At 44.7% G+C, this 19,215-nt stretch overlaps 2 protein-coding genes and 1 non-coding gene across 4 annotated transcripts; 2 read left to right on the forward strand and 1 right to left on the reverse strand.

Moving 5' to 3' along the window:
- The first annotated feature begins 191 nt into the window (after positions 1-191).
- polg (polymerase (DNA directed), gamma) lies at positions 192-8,658 on the forward strand. The gene is made up of 23 exons (XM_062390302.1): positions 192-284; positions 779-1,376; positions 1,493-1,688; positions 1,866-2,033; positions 2,138-2,284; positions 2,426-2,505; positions 2,584-2,766; positions 2,963-3,105; positions 3,232-3,355; positions 3,465-3,695; positions 3,799-3,916; positions 4,053-4,124; positions 4,273-4,386; positions 4,485-4,645; positions 4,747-4,800; positions 4,916-5,033; positions 5,158-5,293; positions 5,421-5,667; positions 6,288-6,410; positions 6,511-6,679; positions 6,914-7,122; positions 7,203-7,363; positions 7,931-8,658. Exons 2-23 carry the CDS (start codon positions 805-807, stop codon positions 7,993-7,995), a joined length of 3,591 nt encoding a protein of 1,196 aa, XP_062246286.1. The 5' UTR covers positions 192-284; positions 779-804; the 3' UTR covers positions 7,996-8,658.
- Positions 7,603-17,890, reverse strand: fanci (FA complementation group I). 2 transcript variants are annotated; one of them, XM_062390300.1, is made up of 38 exons: positions 17,813-17,890; positions 17,570-17,669; positions 17,402-17,474; positions 16,860-16,990; positions 16,404-16,557; positions 16,234-16,291; positions 16,101-16,142; positions 15,833-15,956; positions 15,663-15,748; positions 15,439-15,571; positions 15,265-15,342; positions 15,030-15,166; positions 14,747-14,927; positions 14,562-14,649; positions 14,320-14,450; positions 14,154-14,224; positions 13,890-14,004; positions 13,658-13,780; positions 13,444-13,512; positions 13,238-13,339; positions 12,944-13,132; positions 12,440-12,561; positions 12,188-12,349; positions 11,779-11,958; positions 11,526-11,692; positions 11,352-11,428; positions 11,134-11,250; positions 11,005-11,056; positions 10,795-10,922; positions 10,087-10,152; positions 9,906-10,002; positions 9,604-9,788; positions 9,459-9,515; positions 9,319-9,378; positions 8,725-8,793; positions 8,525-8,620; positions 8,271-8,372; positions 8,128-8,190 (listed from the first exon to the last, which is right to left on the reverse strand). In XM_062390300.1, exons 2-38 carry the CDS (start codon positions 17,660-17,662, stop codon positions 8,128-8,130), a joined length of 3,978 nt encoding a protein of 1,325 aa, XP_062246284.1. In that variant the 5' UTR covers positions 17,663-17,669; positions 17,813-17,890. The 2 variants fall into 2 exon arrangements, with proteins under 2 accessions (XP_062246283.1, XP_062246284.1); XM_062390299.1 differs by having other exon boundaries at positions 7,603-8,372.
- Positions 17,891-18,770: 880 nt separating this feature from the next.
- Positions 18,771-18,843, forward strand: trnar-acg (transfer RNA arginine (anticodon ACG)). The gene has a single exon. It is a non-coding gene; the product is annotated as a tRNA-Arg (tRNA).
- The last annotated feature ends 372 nt before the right edge of the window (positions 18,844-19,215 follow it).

Raw genomic sequence — 19,215 nt, forward strand, 5'->3', positions numbered from 1 at the left:
TAGTGATGATATTTAGGCTTTTATCTAGGCTTATATATTTTTAAAATATATAGAGGTATATATTATCCAGATTAGCATAAGGCTACAGCAGCTCTGTTGCCCGGCCCCAATCGATCGCTTTGTCGGGTTGCAGTCATCCAATCCGCTGGGAGGCGCTAGCGCCCCGTCTTGCCAATGTTGTTGTTGCTGCTTCCACGCTGAAGGAACATGCTCCTCGTCTGTGCAGCGATTTAAAAACATGTTTCAATAAATTAAGCCAGTTCACGTATACACACAAAGACAAGGTGAGATGAATGTTGTTTGGCTATCAAGTTAGCATCAGTCACTGTTGGTAAACATTAAGGTGTACATGCATTAGCAGGCTAGTTGTATCTTCATTTAGCTAAATAATAAAGCTAACTATTTGTATTGGTTTAGTATAGATTATAAGGTAACGTTAATTCCAGTGCTTGCTTTCAGTCGTGTCAATGGTTAGTGTTCAAGCTGGGTATTCACTTTGTAGTGGTTGAAGACAAGTAAAAGCATTTAAACACATCAATGTAACTCTATAGCACCAAGAGATAAACATCACCCAATCATTTTGTATAATTGGATTATTCGTGAAATAGCAAAATTACACATCACAATATAACTTAATGTCTTATTGTTTTGTATGAACATTAGATCCATGTACTCCCTTCGCTTCAAATAAATTATTTCGTTTTTTTCCTTTAATGAAATCCAGGCCTATCGTAGAAGTGTCATGTCGTATTGCTGATGTTGTTTCGATGTCTTCCAGCTCCAGTGTGACGTCCTCATGAGGTGATGCTGCGTGTGTCTCGCCGTCCCCTGCAGAGGTCTCTGGTCTGTCTGCGATGGACGTGTCCACGCTCCCACTTCTGCACCAGGCCTCGCTCCCTCCAGGGCGAGGACTCCACAGAGACCCGCCTGAATCCCCTCAAAATTCAGATGCTGTCAAAGAACCTCCATGAGCAGATCTTCCGGGGCCTGGAACCAGAGTACGGAGAGGAGGACGTGGAGCGCGGTGTCAAGCACTTGCAGAAGCACCAGCTGTGGGGGAAAGAAACGTCACTGTTGCCCGACGTGGAGCTGAAACTGGCTCAGATGTTTGGGGAAAATGTTGATGAGCACTTTCGAATCCTGGCTCAGAATCAGAGTCTCCCCTACCTCGAGGCTGCCAACGAGCTGCAGCAGGCCGAGCTCCCCCCCATGCCACAGGAATGGAAGTGGGAGGTAGGCTGGACACGCTACGGGCCCAGTGGGGAGAGTCAGAAGGTGGATTTCCCAGATGAGTCTGCGCTGGTGTTTGATGTGGAGGTGTGCGTAACGGAGGGACGGTGTCCTACCCTGGCTACTGCAGTGTCTCCCACTAACTGGTGAGGGAGAAGGAGAACGTGATGATTGTGTTAAGGAGCAAAATGCACCTCCTTGCTTTAATTCTTTATTTTTCAAACGTGGAAATTGTGTTTGCTCTCGGTTTCTCACTTTCCAGGTATTCCTGGTGCAGTAAGCGTCTGATTGAAGAGCGGTACTCCTGGTCAAACCAGTTGACCCTCGCTGACCTCATACCTCTTGAGACACCCATGAACTCTGCCTATCCTCCGAGGGGCCAGTGGAAGCACCGGCTCGTAGTGGGCCACCATGTCAGCTTTGACCGATCTTTCATTAAGGAGCAATACTTACTAAAGGTTAGTATTGAGAGGATGGTGATGGTATATTCATCCTTTCAACTCTTTTAACCACAGCGTTCTCGGCCCTTCCTCTTGGTTGGATCTTTGTGGTATTCTTTATTTAATAGCTAGTCTGTAACTTTTATGACATCAAAGTTTTAACTCTCTAGAAAATACTTTTTTTCTCTCCTGAAGAGTTCAAAGGTGCGCTTCATGGACACCATGAGCCTTCACATGGCTATATCAGGACTGACTGGGTTCCAGCGCACACTATGGATGGCTAACAAGCTGGGCAAGAGGAGGGGTCTTCAGGGGGTCAAGGAACATATGAAGAAAACTGGACAGAAAAAGCAGGGTCCAATGGTTTGTCTTTTTCTCACCATAGTTTTGCTACAACATGCGTGTTCAAGTATTAACATCAGAAAAAAGTAAATGTCGCCTGATTTGTTTCTTTGTTTGCTCTTCAGCTTGGCTCCTGGGACTGGGTGAATTTTGGCAGCATTAATAACCTTGCTGATGTCTATGCACTGTACGTGGGGGGGCCGCCGCTGCAGAAGGAGGCCAGAGAGATCTTTGTGAAGGGCAGCATGATGGATGTCAGGAACAACTTCCAGGTCAGAGGTTCACGGCACATTGTGTCAGGCTGTCAGTAATCATAACCTAAATGTATTCACATTATAAGAACTTGTGAAATGACTTGCATTCATAATGAGGCACCGGTTGGAAGATAGATTTGCCTTTGCTGACCTCTACAGGAGTTGATGCAGTATTGCGCCATGGATGTTCAAGCCACCCATCAAGTCTTCTCCGAGCAGCTGCCCCTGTTCATGGAGAGGTCAGCACAGACACATACACACTGATTACTTTTTCACAATGCTGCATAAAAATCTGATCTCCACCGTCTTTTTATAAGGTGTCCTCATCCAGTGACGTTCGCTGGGATGCTGGAAATGGGTGTGAGCTACCTTCCTGTCAATCAGAACTGGGATCGGTACGTTGAAGATTCTCAAGACGTTTACGAAGAGCTCCAGAGAGAGATGAAGAAGACTCTGATGACTCTGGCTGACGACGCCTGCCAGCTGCTGCAGGACGACAGGTGAAAAGAAAAATCTGTTTACCACCATTTTTGTAGCACCTGCAATTTCACATGTCCACAACTGTGTGAGTAGGTAAATTCAAAAGCATGAAAGACTGTTGTGTAATCTTTAGATCTATAAATCCATGGGATATGTCTTTAGAGGTAAAATATAAAGCCTCCTCTGAACAGAATATGTTAAAAATCCTCACTTAAGATATAAAGAAGACCCCTGGCTCTGGGATCTCGAGTGGGATGTGCAGGAGTTCAAGCTGAAGAAGGAACCAGTCAGAAAGAAGAAACAAGTAAAAGAAACTGTTGAAGCACAAGTTGTTAGTCCTCCTGCAGAATCGGAAGAAGGTAAGGAGCTTAAATCATGAATATTAAATCTCTCTTTTTTTTAGACGGCTGTTTTGAGTTGAAATATTATAGCAACACGGCCAAGAAGTGTTGAAATTGACAGATGTGGTGATTTGACTGGATTAGATCCAGGCCCACCGTCTGAAGAGGAGGTGGAGGACCCTTGCCCCGGCCGGCTTGCTGTAGAGAGACTGAAGGAAACGGTGAATCGACTTCCTAAGAGAAGGCAACATTTGCCTGGACATCCAGGGTAAGATCACTCTCTCACACCACAGAGCAATCAACTGCTTTTTAGAGGGTTTTTTGTTTCGACACACCTATAGCAAATCGGTCCTTCTCCCCCTTTACGTTGTCTTTAGATGGTATCGCAAGCTGTGTGAGAAGATGTCTGAGGGGGCCAGCTGGTCGCCTGGAGCCGGCCTGATCAGTCTGCAGATGAGACTGACGCCTAAGCTGATGGGTCTGACGTGGGATGGTTTCCCCCTGCACTACACAGAGAAACACGGGTGGGGCTATCTGGTACCGGGACGCAGGGATAACCTTCAGTCTCAGGAGGAAGAAGACGACGCGGGGCCCGTGTGCCCACACAGGTAGTCAAAACACCGCTCTTGATACGCCTGGATGTTTCTGTTCATTACTTACCCTTGGGTTTAAAGAAGGATGTGCAAATGAAAGCATTGTTGTGCTCCACAGAGCTATTGAGAGCGTTTACAGGGACCATTGTGAGCAGAACAGCAAAGACCAGCCTGAATGTCTGGACTCCCCCCTATCTGATGACCTCATGTTGACAGACAGCGCAGTGTGGGCAAAGGTGCGTGAAAAAATAGGGACACAAAATTTGAAATCCGGCATCAAGGCTATTTTCAGGCACTGCTCAGGCCCACAGGCTCAAAACTGATAGAAGATGTGACTCATGATGGATAATTGCTTCTGAACCTCTTCTTAAGGTGGAGGAGTTAAGTTCCCATGAAAGTTTGATGGAGGAAAATGGAGTCAGAACGACAAGGACCAAAAACACAGTGAGTGACTTGATCTGTGTTATGTTCAGGTGCTTAACGTCCAACACTATGATGTCCTGTTAATTATATATGGCCTCTCCTTTTGTTTCGTCCAGTTGGAACTGCACTACCTTCTTTAACATTGTTGCATGACATACTTGATATTCAGCCCCAGGAACCACAGTACGTCCCAGAGAGTAGTCGGTGCCATTATCACCACGGAAACGGGCCCTACAATGATGTAGATATCCCAGGGTGCTGGTTTTTCAAATTGCCTCACAAGGTAAAGTGAAGTTTCTTCGGTTTTTAAACTTGCACTGGCACAGTGTCACCACACCGAGCTTCTCTCATCACCTCACTGAACATTTTTTTTTGTTTCAGGACGGCAACCAGAACAATGTCGGCAGTCCCTTCTCCAAGGACTTTCTGGCCAAGATGGAGGATGGTACTCTCAGGGCAGGACGGAGTGGAACCAACGCTACACGAGCGCTGGAGATCAACAAGATGATGTCCTTCTGGAGGAATGCCCATAAACGTATCAGGTACACGTCAGATTTCCTCGTCACCATATTTTCATCTTTCACCGCGATCACAGGCGAGCTCTGTTAATGATGACGTTGCACTTTTTGGGTTCCCCTCACAGCTCTCAGATGGTGCTGTGGTTGCGAAAAGGGGAGCTTCCTCGTACTGTCATCAGGTTTGTCTGGTGTATCCATTACAACTATTGATGTTGATCTGCCAGATAGTGGGGTGGTGGGGGTGGGGAGGTCATTGTATATATAAAAAAAAAAAAAACGCCCTGTCTCCCATAGACACAAGGACTTTGATGACGAGGGCCAGTATGGTGCCATATTACCTCAGGTGGTCACCGCGGGAACGGTAACACGTCGAGCCGTGGAGCCCACGTGGCTGACGGCCAGTAACGCACGGGTAAGAGATACTCGAGGAAGAGTCTGGGGGGGGGGGGGGGGGCTCAGCTGGAAGTTTGGACCAATCTGTGTTTTGTCTGTCAGTAGAGGAATGTCTGTGTGCCGACTGTGTTTTGTGTCCACAGCGGGACCGGGTGGGCAGTGAGCTGAAGGCCATGGTGCAGGTGCCTCCTGGGTACCACCTGGTGGGAGCAGACGTGGACTCTCAGGAGCTGTGGATTGCTGCTGTGCTCGGAGAGGCTCACTTCGCCGGCCTGCACGGTGAGATGTGTGCCCGTCAACCCTTGAAGATGTAAAATGCAATTTATATTTCATCTGTCTTGGTTTTAACATACAGTCACAAAATCTGACATTAACGGTGCTGATTTCATGTCTCTGCGGGGTTCAGGTTGCACAGCGTTTGGATGGATGACCCTTCAGGGAAAGAAGAGTCAGGGCACAGACCTGCACAGCCGCATCGCTGATGCTGTGGGAATCAGCAGGGAGCACGCCAAGGTGTTCAACTACGGACGCATCTATGGCGCAGGGCAACCGTTTGCCGAGAGGCTGCTGATGCAGTTCAACCACCGCCTCAGTCAGACAGAAGCTTCCAGCAAGGCCAGGCAGATGTATGCCCTGACAAAGGGTATACGCAGGTACACACGACTGATTCATTCCTTGTGTTTTCATCTTTCTATTTTTTACTTTCTAGGTTTAGTTGTGTGTTTAAATCGTAAACTGTATGTTATAAAGCTGGATGACCAGTCTCCGACATCCAGAGTTTGTACATTAGTGATCGGGGGATGAAGCTGCGGTAGCGAGGTCCCGCCGTTACTGGTGCGCTCGGCCAGTTGCGAGTGAGTTCCAGCTGTCAACCATGATGTTTCACCAAGTTCTTATAGCATAAAATAAGTATTTCAATTTAAATTTACTGTAAAAATTGTGTAATGAGAACTACCTGAAATGTCAGAACTAATCTGTGAGAAAATAATATTTAACCTAACTTTGATCCATGTCCCATCTGCTAACATGGAGGAGGCTGGGTTTGTGAGCTATACTGCTTCTAGCTCCCAGAGGACGATGAGGATTATTTTGCTTCAGTTTTGTTGTAAATGGGACATTTCGTGTGTTTGTTTTGTATATATATATATACATATATATATATATATATATACACATAAATATTACAACTTTGTTATTGGATTTTCATGGAAATAGTTATAGTTACACAATTATGGCCTAAGTAAGTTATTTGAATGTTTCTGTTTTCTGTCAGATATGGTCTGTCAGAGGAGGGCGAGTGGCTGGTCAATGAACTGGACATAGAGGTGGAGAGGGAGGAAGATGGAAGCGTCACTTTGGAGGAGTTGCGCAGGATCAGTCGACTGGCTGCAAAGAGGTGAGAGGAGCAGCCAGAGTGTCACAGGCAAACCTGTTAGGAGCCACAACATATTCTACATTCGTTGTTTTCCCCTCCCTCTCCTCCTCATGCCCCTCAGCACTCGGAGGAAGAGGTGGGACATTGTTGGAAAACGTCTGTGGGCTGGAGGAACTGAGTCGGACATGTTCAACAAGCTGGAGAGTATAGCTCATTCAGAACAGCCAGCCACTCCGGTTCTCGGCTGCAGGATCAGCAGAGCTCTGGAGCCCGAGGCAGTCAAGGATGAGGTAAAAACCTGTTGGAAGACAATCAGCATTCAAAGTGTTTCATTGTAATAACTGCTGTTTATGGAGACATTTACACAAAAGCTTATCATTATATTCATATATATCTGTACTGTTGTGTATTATATTAACAAATACATGTGAGGTCTGTTGCTCCTGGAAACATTTGTGCCCTGAATGACAAAACAATCCAGCGACTTCATGTGCTCTTGCTGCCACGTCTCTTTCTTCTGTCAGTTCATCACCAGCAGAGTGAACTGGGTGGTCCAGAGCTCAGCAGTGGACTACCTGCACCTGATGCTGGTGGCCATGAAGTGGCTCTTTGAGGAGTACGACATCGACGGCCGCTTCTGCATCAGCATCCACGACGAGGTGCGGTACCTGGTCCGCAGTGAAGACCGTTACCGAGCAGCACTGGCACTGCAGATCACGAACCTGCTCACCAGGTCAGCGCCCAGTGTTCTATTTATTCTTCTGGGGCAATGAGCCTGACAGTTTTTCTGAACATGTGCGTTTGTTTGTCCAGGAGTGCGTTTGCTCACGCGCTAGGTATGCAGGACCTTCCCCAGTCGGTAGCTTTCTTCAGCGCTGTTGACATTGACCGATGTCTGAGGAAGGAGGTCAACATGGACTGTGACACCCCCTCTAACCCCACAGGTCTGGAACGCAGATACGGTCTGCCCCACGGTGAGTTCCTCACACCGTCATCCACTGTTACTTATTTTCCTTCCTGTAGTCTGAGGCAGGAACAATTAGCCCATAGAATTAATAAAGGCCCAAGTGTGTCCACACTCGGGTTTGGGAGTTTTCTTGTGTTGACAACTAAGGTTTGCACCATCTACGTGCCTGTAATTGCATCCTGCAATGCTTGGTACGGTCTATGTAAGACACAATGAAAACTGACTATACAACTAAATAAACAGAAGAAGGAAGAAAATAATATTTATTTTAAAGCAGCACATTATAAAGTTTGGCTGGAAGACTCTTTAGGATACATTCGTGTGTGTGGGGAACTGTAGATCCTCTGTTAGTGAAGCCAAAGAACAGATGAAGAGAAGTATCATAGAGTTAAAAACTGTTCTGAACCGATTGTGAACTGTATCTTAACAACAGAGCAGCTTATTCACTGAAAGTAGACAGGAAGTCAAATCTCACAACAACGTAAAATTGTATTTACAGTTTGTTTCCAAATACATAAACAACATACAGAATTCTTTTGAATCATTTGAACACCAACATGTTGTCTTTCCCCAGGTGAAGCCTTGGACATCTATGAAATCCTCAACATCACTAAAGGCTCCCTGATCAAAGACAGGTAGCACTCTGTGGACCTCACTCCTGTTCAGAGCAGCTGCTCACAACCGCCAAGAGGCCGTTCATCAGCAGGTTAGACTCCAGCTCAGGAACGTGGAGACGAGTGTGTCCAACCGAGGAGCTTCTGAGGGGCCGGCTCACTGTTTTCTCTTCTTCAGTTTGGGTTCTGGTGTCTCCTCTGTGTCCTGTGACTCCATGGTCTGAAAGAAGAACAGACACAGTCAGAATATTGCATGTGGAGACACGTCTTTCGGTGCTTCCATTGTGAGATGGAACTTGCCTCCTGGCTGGCGTCCTGCTCCTGCAGGGCTGCGTCCACAGTAGTAGCAATGATGCGGAAATCTCTGGAGGTGCTCAGCTTCATGTACTGCATCAGATTCACCTGGACAACACACCCACAGACGTTAATGAAACACTGTACACACGTGACCTGACTGATGAAACTGCACCGACAGATCTCATTTTCTCAGTTTTTCTTGTGCTAGAGTTTTGTTTTGCACTTTTTGTATTTTTAGTATTTCAGCTCACACATACCTTTGATTTCTTCGAGAGTGTGATGAGATATTTCTCATATTGTTCGATGCTGAAGATCAAATCAGGGATGGCCTTTGTCTCTCGCAGAAGTTTTGCCTGCCAAAGGGTAAATAAAAAAGATCTTTACGTGTAAATGTGCTGTTGTTAAACTCAGTCACACTCACTTCAGCGCCACAGTTACAGGAGATAGATGTCCTTACAGAACCAGCAACGTTGGTTTCATTCCTTTTCTTCTTCTTCTTGTCATCTCCACCACTAACTTCACCGCTCTAACAGGGAAAACACAATATTCTCACATCAACACAAGGTAAAAAGGTCAAATCCATAACAACATCACAATCAATCAGATCATTATGAGCAACCTTTTGATCCTGTTCAGACTTGAGATGAATACCTGTCCTGAGTGACCTGATCCCATGTGGTCACTCAGACCACGTTTGAAGGTGGTTAGGATTGCGTGGAACACAAAGTCATCTAGGGCTGCATAAGAAAAAACTCCTCAGCTGACGTCCTCTGACCTTGTTTTGCAATGACCATCACATAGTGATTTCAATTTTTTTAGATGGTTAAAGCTTATTCCATAGCAGCGCTGTGTGTGAACACACAAACACACTGACAAAGGACTCCTCTGCTCACTCAGACTGGGTAGAAACATCATTCGGTCTTGCGAACACATAGTACAGGATTATGAGACGCATTTTAATGCCTTGTGCGAACAGAGCTGTCCTCTTGTGATCAGATCTCCCAGGGTGAATCTTAACCTCAGGTCTGAACAGGACACTGATCTGAATTACCTGCACATATGTGATGAAAGAGTAGCACTGTGGTGTTAGGTGTGAGCCGGACAGTTTGACCTGCACAGGAAACATTAAGATTAGCTTGAGGTCAGAAACACTAGAAGATTCAAACCATGACACAGTAAACCAGGACTCACCAGCTTCTCGAAGCGCGCAGGGAGCAAACCGTGCTGGGTGGTGCACACCTGGATGTACTGAAACAAATAGATGGAGACGAGGTAAGTGTCACATTTAGGGTAAACTTCACACACACTGAGAATCACAGAGTGGACAAATACGCACATATTTGACCAGGGTGGTGAGGATGGTGTATGTGCGACGCATTTCTTTCAGCAGTGTGATGGTGCAGGTGCCAGAGAGCAGAGCCGTCTGGACCAGCTCGTTCAATGCGGTCAGAAGAGTCCCGAGCTGCAGCGTCACCGCTTTCTCTATCGGATCCTGCTGACCTTCAGTCTGGGTGGCTTCACCTACACAACAAAGCGTTAGTGTTGTAATATGTAACTGTCAGGGATGCATTTCTTCCCTTATCTCCTCTCAACTCTCACCATTATTACAAGTGGGGGTCACTGGGAGAGGATTCTTACCGGAGTCCGATTTGTCCGAGGTCGTCTGGCTCTTCCTTCTGGTGATCAGCCACTCCACCTCATCGAGCACCCTGTCCATCTGAGACAGGACCAGCAGCTGGGGAAACACGTTAACATGTTGACTGTGAGCAACACTACGTCACAATGACTTGGATCTGTGTTTCTGGAGAAGGTCACTTACCGCTGCTGTTGTCGCAGTCTTTATGTTGACGATGGCATAATGAGACTGTTTCTCGACCTCCACGTCCTGATCACAGAGAAAGAAAAGGTATAGAAAGGTGACACGTTAATTCGGCCTGAATTGTTTGTTTACTGCCATTCATTTACTGTTAAAAGCATTAATAGTTGTGTTAAAGACCAAATGATGACTGCTTGCAGATGAAAAATATAAGTTGATTTAAAAAAAAAAACATTTAACAATATTCTGAAATGTGGCACTTTTTCCTTATAACCATATGTTGGCAGTATATAAAGATGGATGACGTGTCTCCACTTCCTCCCACTATCCAGAAATGAAGTAAAAAAATCCCAGACAGAAATGGTGCCGTCTTGCGCCGATGACGTTACTTGGAGCCTGTGCATTAGCAATCGGGTGATGGATATTGGTTTTACTTTTGAGAAGCTGTCATGTCGACCATCTTTACATACAGTAGATACTTGTGACAATTGATATTTGAATCATCGAACAGCGAAACATCTAAGAAATCAATGTTCCAACATGATTATTCTCCTAATTATTCTGTGGGAAGGACTGGGATGATGCAAGACTATAAACAAAGGTTTCATTTGAACTGGAAAAAATGTACCAGGATTTAAATATATTGTTGTACAATGTAATCAATTATATATGCATGAAGTTGCAGGTATCATCGCACTAATTTTGCGTCACCTGATCGATATCCCCCAGCTGGCTGTGGATGTCTTGGCAGAGCTCAAGCAACAGGCTCACAGGACTCTTATAGAGAACATGTAGGTTGAAGAGAAGAGAGAGCAGCCCCTTGGAAAAAGCAGGATCCTCTAAAGACGGAGAAAGAAACCGCACATCAGAAAAAAAACCTCCATGTGCATAAAACTGACACCGAGCTCTCACGTAACTCACCGAAACTGGTCTCCTTGCAGATTTTCACAGTCCACGTGACCATCTGAACAAACTGTGGATGCAGACGTGTTTTAGTGAAACTGGTGCTGCTGGATTTGTTCTATGAAGAGCACATGAGAGTTCACCAACCTGTTGGGAGGAAGGTTTGAGCTGGTGTGAGAGCACGCTCAAGATGCTGACCAGCAGCTGTGCCTCTTTGCTGTTAAAGTCCTCCTCTCCTCCGCTTAACTGAGTGAACAGCGCTCTCTGTTGATGATGAGGAAAGAAAGTTTAGTGATGATAATGAGGTTTAAATCGATGATGGAGAAATAGTAAATACATCCCGAAGAATTACAGGACAATCGCACCTGAAACTGTCGGATGTAAAAGAAGTTCATCTCTGTAGCATCGCCATCGTCTTGCTGCTGATCGTCTTCTGCAACTTCTGCAAGAAACATAAAATATGATGAATTCCTGCATAATATTCCGGTGTAAACCTTGAAATGCGTAAATTTCCCAATTGAAAAAGGTGAGATCCTGACCCATGTTGGTGAGGAGCTGGGCCATCTTGTGTGGGTAGCGCTGCTGGCAGGTTGTGAAGATCCTGAGCAGACCTTCCAGACACAGAAGAGACAGGCTGCAGCGCTTCTCCTTCTTCCCGGCCTCCTCCACCACGCTGGGGATGTTGGTATAACGCCACATCAGCACGCTGAGGAGACATTTACACAGATCTGATCAATCAAACAAAACCAGGAACATAAAGTAAATCTTGCTTTTATGAGAAGAGATTCCAACCTTGTCATCTCACAGAGGAAGCGGAAGGTCCGGTCCGGGTTCTGTCCATCTGGGCCGTCTGTGTGGCCAGTTTCCTCCAACTGCTGGATCTTCTGCAAGGCTACACATGCCGCATAGCGCAGGAATTCTCCACTAGAGCGCAGCACTGAGAGAGCCTCCTCTCTGCTCTGAGTACTGTCTCTGAAAGAAAATCAATATTTGTTAGATCTGTTTCAGCAGCACTCCTGTAACTTTAAATTTTCTAATGTCTTGGTTTAATTAGCACTACTGTTGCTTAAATGTATTTTAACATATTCATGAAACTAGTTTTATGAGTTTTCCTAGTATTTGAAACTTTTTGCTCTTCAAGTTGGCTTAGCGCTTTTGATGTCAGAGCAACAATCTTAACAAATACGATTAGAGCATTTACCTGAATAGCACAGTCAGGAGAGTTGATACGAATCCCAGAGAGAGTAAACTCCGGGGGGTCTTGTTTGAGGGCACTCGAACTTTTCCAGATTTCTCCTTCAAAATCTCAGACAGTTTGTGGTAGCGGTGAAACAGCTGCAGGATCTCCTCAAAGCAACTCTTACTGTGACACATTGAGGCAAATATTATGATATTCTGTGTAATTACTCTACACAGTATCAACAGCAGACAAAGCGGGTGGTTGGGTGGTTACCTGTAGTTGGCTTTGATGAAGTTGTACTCCATGAGAACTTCATACACTCCCATCACGAGCACTGCATAGATGTTATTCTTTACCCCCACACTGGAACCGATGGAGAACTCTGCCGACTTGTCCTAATCAACATAGAGAGAGAAGACGATGTCAGATGATGCCAGAGGGACAAGTACAGAAGTGAGGAACACTGGAAAAGGAGACTGTTGATCAATGAATTCCTAAGAGACAGAGGACAGATGCCCACCTGCTTCCTGAGATCACATCTCATAAAAGGAATTATGTATTTTCTTCAGCCAGACAAATCATTTCATTCGAATAACAGACTCTTAGTGATTCTCATCTTAAAGCTTTGGTCACTAAAACACATAATCACAAAGATCAATGTTACTCATGCCGAAGCTGGAAAAGTTGACCAGATCTAGAACGGATATTGGGGGAGTCTAACATTTTGAAAAACATTCAGTGTACATCCATTTTTAATACTGTGTCTAGAAAACACACCAGTTCAAAGTCCTCCAGTTCACTCTTGATCATGCGTTTCGTCATGCTCTCGAGGATCGTCTGTAGTTCAGATTGGTATCCTTCCTCCTCCTCCTCCTCTTCGTCGCTGTCATCAGTGTTGGGATTGGCTGATTTACGCATGTTCTGCAGACACAGCAGGCAGTGTACAGTGCAGCTCACCAGATGGCCCTGAGAAGGAACACACGCTATTTATAGCAGTCATTTACACAACGACATCTGCACAGTGCACCAGTAGCACCGAATTGCATTAATGCTGCAGTGCGGACAGATTACCAGTGGCTCCTGGAGGAAGACCTGGTCTCCATGAGCTGTGATGCATGGCTCCAGCTTCACCGGGGGCAGGAGGTCTTGTTCTGACTCATAGCACCGCCCAAGCTAAGGATACACAGACATGACAGCCCCCACATTCAGATAAGATTACAAATAGTCTATTATATCTCACAGACTTTAATAAATATACACTGAATATACACGCTTACCTGTGAGAACAGGGTCTGCATGATGGAGCTTGCAAGCTGAGAGTTGCGACGGAGAACATCATAGAATCCCTGAAATAAGCAAAGATTTGTCTTTAAAAGCTGTTGAATCTTTCTTTTAGAATGTTCTTTGCAGTTATAGGATGTGTATAAAAGATACTGTGGGAAAATGATTTATGTGACTAATATACGGTGGTACAGAAAAGTGATCTCTGACCTCATAAAGCATAAGCCGCACATCCGCCTGCTGGCCCAGGCAGCGACGCAGGCTGCTGAGGATCTCCAGGCAGAACGCTTCGTTGGCAGCTGAGTTGTAACGTGAATGAACGTCCACTTGGACCTATTCAAGGGATCAGAGAGATACCGAATATTTGATGGCCATGTATAAAATGGCAAAAAAAAATCCACGTGCGTATACGTAAAGTCCACATGAGAAGTCTGTAGTGTACCTGGCTGGAGGAGATCGCCTGGCTACACTGGCTCGACGACAAGCTGCCCAACACCTTGAAGTTCTTGAGCAGCAACAAGAAGCCGGTGACTGCAGACTTCCTGCCGTCCAGCTGGCTGGTAGAAACAATTAATTTACAGAGGAGGAAAGTGTCAGAAGTTATCTTCAGGGGTTAAACTTCGTTAAGCTTTCAAATGCATTAACCAAAGCATGAATTACAAAATTGACTGATGAACCTCATGATTAAGAACCCATTACTACACACCTGGAAAACATGGCCTTGCGGAGAACTAGAATCAAAGAGTCTTTCAAGGACATGCTGACCTTGAGCAGCGGCTGAGATTACACAAAGAAAAAAAAAAAGAGAGCTTGAGTAAAGGAACAGAAGCTTCTATAAACTATAACATTTTGTACGTGTGTGTTTTAGGTACCTGGACAGCTTTTAGTAGACCCTGAACTGTGGCTAAGGGCAGGTATGACAGGTGGTCGAATGTCTCTGTCACCTTGGAGGACGACTCCAGGAGGATCATGGGAGCAGAGATCACGATGTCAGAGAAAAGATCTGGTGATATAAAGAAACATGATAAATACAGTTCAATCTCATCAATAACCAGAAACACTAGACACTTGTGCACATCTGAAATCTGGGACCAACAGTTGAAGGTTGTATTACCTAAGTAATGATTGACAGGCGAGGCCGTCTTTGTGACCAGTCGGTTTAAAACCTGCTCCAGTATCTCACCTCTGATAGGCTCATGCATCTTCCAAAAAAGAACACACATCCTCCAGTGAGCATGGTATACACATGGAACATCATTTGCATTGTGATAATTCAATAAAAAAAAAATACAAAGTTACCTTGAAGCCTTGGAGAAGCACCTGACCTCCCAGCTTGCATGCTTGCTGGTTTGGGGTCCTTGCCACGGTAGAAGACCCCTCGGAAATCTTCCCAAATGGTCCAGGTTTGGGTCCAAAAGTGTCCATGAGGAAAAAACCCAGCTGCACCAAACCCTGGGTCACATGATCCCACCCAAACACGCTGCACATGTGGAAGAGAAGATTTTTTTAAACTTTCTATCATTTTTTATGTGATATATGTTGAAAGTTTAAATCGGATTAAAAAATGCCTTGATGTTCTGACCTGTTCTTGACTGTGTCCAGTATCATCCGTGCCACACTGCAGTGTCCAGGCAGGACGTCCTGCAGGAACTTTGACCCCTGCTGCAGCTGCTCGTCCTTGAAGCTCTTGATGATCGCCCCCTTCAAAAGGTCAAACACCTACACAAACCAGCGAAGGGAGCAAGAAATATGAGTGGACAGAAGAGATCACATCTAATATGGATCAAACGAGTATAGGGGGAAACAAATATTTTCACCTGCTCTTCGTAGCGCTGGATCCGTGCCACTGAGAGCATCAGTGCAGCACTGAAAGGACACAGCTCGCCGTACGACGTCTGCAGAAATGCAATTTAAGATTTTTTGGCATATTTACCGTACAAACATTTATTCAAAACTTAAAATAATCTCAGATACATAAAGTCATAAATAACCTTAAAGCTTTTGAGGAATTCTCTCCCGAGGTCATGGTCCAGTCGTATAGAAAAGACGATGTGGAGGATGGCGGTGCCCTCCACGTGTCGTAACTGGTCCTGAGGAATGGACAGAACCTCTAGATCCAGGCTCCTGAGGAACAAACAGTGAAAATTAACAATCTGAAAATGGAGATTAGGATGTAAGATTCTTAATAATTATGTTTTTAATTAGAGTTACTCACTCTCCATCTTTTTGCTCCTTCTCCTGGTGAATGTCTTGCTCCTTAAAATATCCGATGATTCCATCCAGGATCTGTTTCTTACCACCCTAACACACACACACATGGCAGGCATTTAGAGCTTCAAAACAAAGAGAATTTGGAAAATAACCATGCTGTACACACACGCACACCTTTGCAGACAGAAGCAGCAGCTGGTAAACCAGCGGTGGAATCTCCTGCAGATCCAGTTTAGTGAACATTCGCAGTACTTTCTCCACCAGGAAGTGCAGCTCCTCTGGTGACAGGGGCACATCCCTAAAAAGAGACAGACACAAAAACACAGCTGACTAGTTGCACTGTCTCCCCAAGAGGAGGCACACGATAACAATAAGAACTCATGTACCATTTTAAAATCAAGAGAAGATAATGATGAAGCAATACAGCAGTCAGCGGTGTTACCTGAACATGGTCGTCAGGTGGATAACACATTGTGGGTCCCATCTGCATGAAAGGAAATTGTTTGGGTTTAAAAGGAGACGAACATCGACAGCAAATCACTGCCTAAAAACTCAGTGCACATTTACACGTGTACCTGCTTGAGCAAAGACTGTTGATCAGCTGCTTCTTGTACTCCTCACCACTGAGTTCACCTAAAAGGAACCACAAGAGACGTATTGCCGTTTATCATTTTCACCGTACGATAACACAACCACAATTCATTATTACTAAATATCAAAGTTACTAGGGATAACTTGCACGTACCTTTGCCAAAAGACAGGGATTCACAGGCTGCGAGGGCAGTGAGCACTGTAGGAAATAGTTCCAGAGATTTCCCACTACCCATTTTTCCCACCTTAATAGCTTCAACAAAAAGCGACGCCAGTTGTGCAAGAGAGGGTCCGGACAGTGTATGAGTCTGTGTGTAAGATTTAAAAAGACAAAACAGGAATAATAAAGTGACAATTTGTGGCATATATGGTGTGCAGTCATTACCAAGGAAATGTAAACACATCCTAGAGAATGTTGTCCCATAACGGCAGCGAAGGAGAAGGTCAAAAGTAATAAACACGTAAATACACAATATAAAAAACTGTAAATTATGATACACATAATAAATACTACTGTAAACTACTACTTGGACTGGTTTCCTGTATAAATAAATACTCTGCCTTGTATCACAATCAGGCCATTTGTTATTGTGTTAGTTATTTTATTTACCTCAAGCATCAACAGTCCAATGATATCAGCCGCCACCTCAGTCTGAAGGTCCCCGGACTCACACAGGGGGATGCAGTGCTGATAGACAAGAAGTTTGCGGTTTGATCCCTCAGTGGAACTGGAAGGAGAGCCTAACAAAAAAAGAGCATGCAGAGATGTGGGTATTTATTTTTATATAACATCTATTTTATGGCATTTTTTGCACTTATTTGACAGTCACTGGTGGGAGAGGTAAAAATGGCCTGAGACTGTGAGAAGATTTATTTAATGCACCAACTGTGGATCACAAACAAAACCAATTCACTCATTCTAACATCTCTGATGCTCCTGAGGAGTGATGCGACAATATAAACCACATGCTGGTGTCAAACCACTGACATCCTGACCGTGCCTGTGCAATGATGTAGATCTACGCTCACCTTCAAATATACCTTAAACTATGATGTAGATCTACACTCACCTTCAAATATACCTTAAACTATGATGTAGATCCACACTCACCTTCAAATATAACTTTAACTATGATGGAGATCTACACTCACCTTCAAATATACCTTTAACTATGGCGCCGACCATCTTCCCCTTCAATGCGCTGCTGGTGATCACTTTGATTAACTAGAAAGCAGATAGCAGAGATGTCAGTGTTTCCAATGGGGGATATCGCACACTGCTGGGAGGGATTTAGAAACGTAGGCACAGACAACAGCTACCTGTTCATCTTTGAGGGAGGACAGATACTTCTCAAGTTCAGCGGCACTGCCTCCATCTGACAGGGAGACTATTCTATCAAGGACAGCCCTCATGGTCGACCTGAGACATAGAGGACAGAGAGACAGAACGTAAACACCGCTTGTTGTCACCATAGATATATATATATATATCTATGGTGACAACACTCTTGCTTGTTACTAAATGGTTGTTTGTTCAACCGGAAGCAGAAAGGAAACGGTCACCTCCACTTGTCTGCGGTTCCTGCCGAATCTAAGTCTGGTTAAACTCTGGTGAACTAGTCTGAATCGTGGCTTCGCTTTCTGACGCTTTCATAATATTTACCGAATTTCCCGCCTGCAGTCAGTTCCGGGTTTGTTTCGCGGTTGCCACATCCGTCTGGAAGTTTCCCGTAACCACAGTGTTTCCACTCCTTTTATCGTCCTCTGTGCTTTTTAATACACGTTGTAACCTGATAGTTGGTCTCGTGGGTCTTTAATAATCCAGCACAACGCGTTTTTTACAGACATGTTGTCATCCCGTTTACTGCACACATCTACAGGCGTATTTATTTGATGGGTTGCCATGTTCGCTGCTTATACGCAATTTTGGTTTTCTTATTCGGACCATCCAGGAGCAGACTCATGGAAATCACTGGATTAGATTAAATTTTTTTTTTTTTTTCAGGTCACGACTTTGTGGGCGATTAAAAAGAGTTATTGAGACCCAACAAAAACTGTATGACCATAACAGTTCACCAGTCATTTAATTTTAGATTGAAAAGTCTACTGTATGTACTTTTTCCACTGATATTATTTAAATCTAATCCTACTTAAACGATATACATATTATATTTGTACTGGATTTACCCTATTTACAAATCACGTCACTCCCCTTTCTAAATCGTGTTGCCAAAAGCAGCGAGAAAAGAAAATCTAACATTTTGAGAGAGATGAGAAATAATTTCTTCAAAAGAGTCACATGACTGTTTGTCATGATGAAAGCTGCTGATCACATCTGGATCATCTGTCACTAACAGCTGTAGAGACTTTGGATGGAACATGTGTCTGAAACCATAGAGCGCTGCTCCAAGTGATCCAGCCGAATCCTGGCCATGAAAGCCAACAGACCGTGCGTCAACTTGCAAGAAGTGATTCAGATATAGCATTCAACTATTACACTACCCGCTAGTGGATCTTCAGCGGGCTAGTGGCGCAATGGATAACGCGTCTGACTACGGATCAGAAGATTCTAGGTTCGACTCCTGGCTAGCTCGACTTTTGTTTTTTTTTTCTTCACCGTGAAGATCATTTTGACTGTATATTAAAAAGTATTTATTCAACGTCCACACTCTAGCATTATAACAGTTCACAGGACATTTTAGAACAGTCTGAGGAGGACTCTGATCGGCACGGGATGATTCTGAAGAAGCAAACTGCAGAAGTTATAAATAACAACATCCTGTTTCGTGTCTCTTTGCCTCCACGTGTGGACGATCCGCCCTGACGACATCTCTCATACACACGATAGGAAACCACGCGTGGGGACTTTACATTCTAAAAGGGAATAGTATAGCCTGTGTACGTTATCCTGCGTAGTGACTCTCTGTGAATGTTGCGGGACGCGACGCCACTGCGCCGTTTGCGTG

Source organism: Platichthys flesus, chromosome 6 (assembly GCF_949316205.1).
Source record: "Platichthys flesus chromosome 6, fPlaFle2.1, whole genome shotgun sequence".
NCBI lineage: Eukaryota > Metazoa > Chordata > Actinopteri > Pleuronectiformes > Pleuronectidae > Platichthys > Platichthys flesus.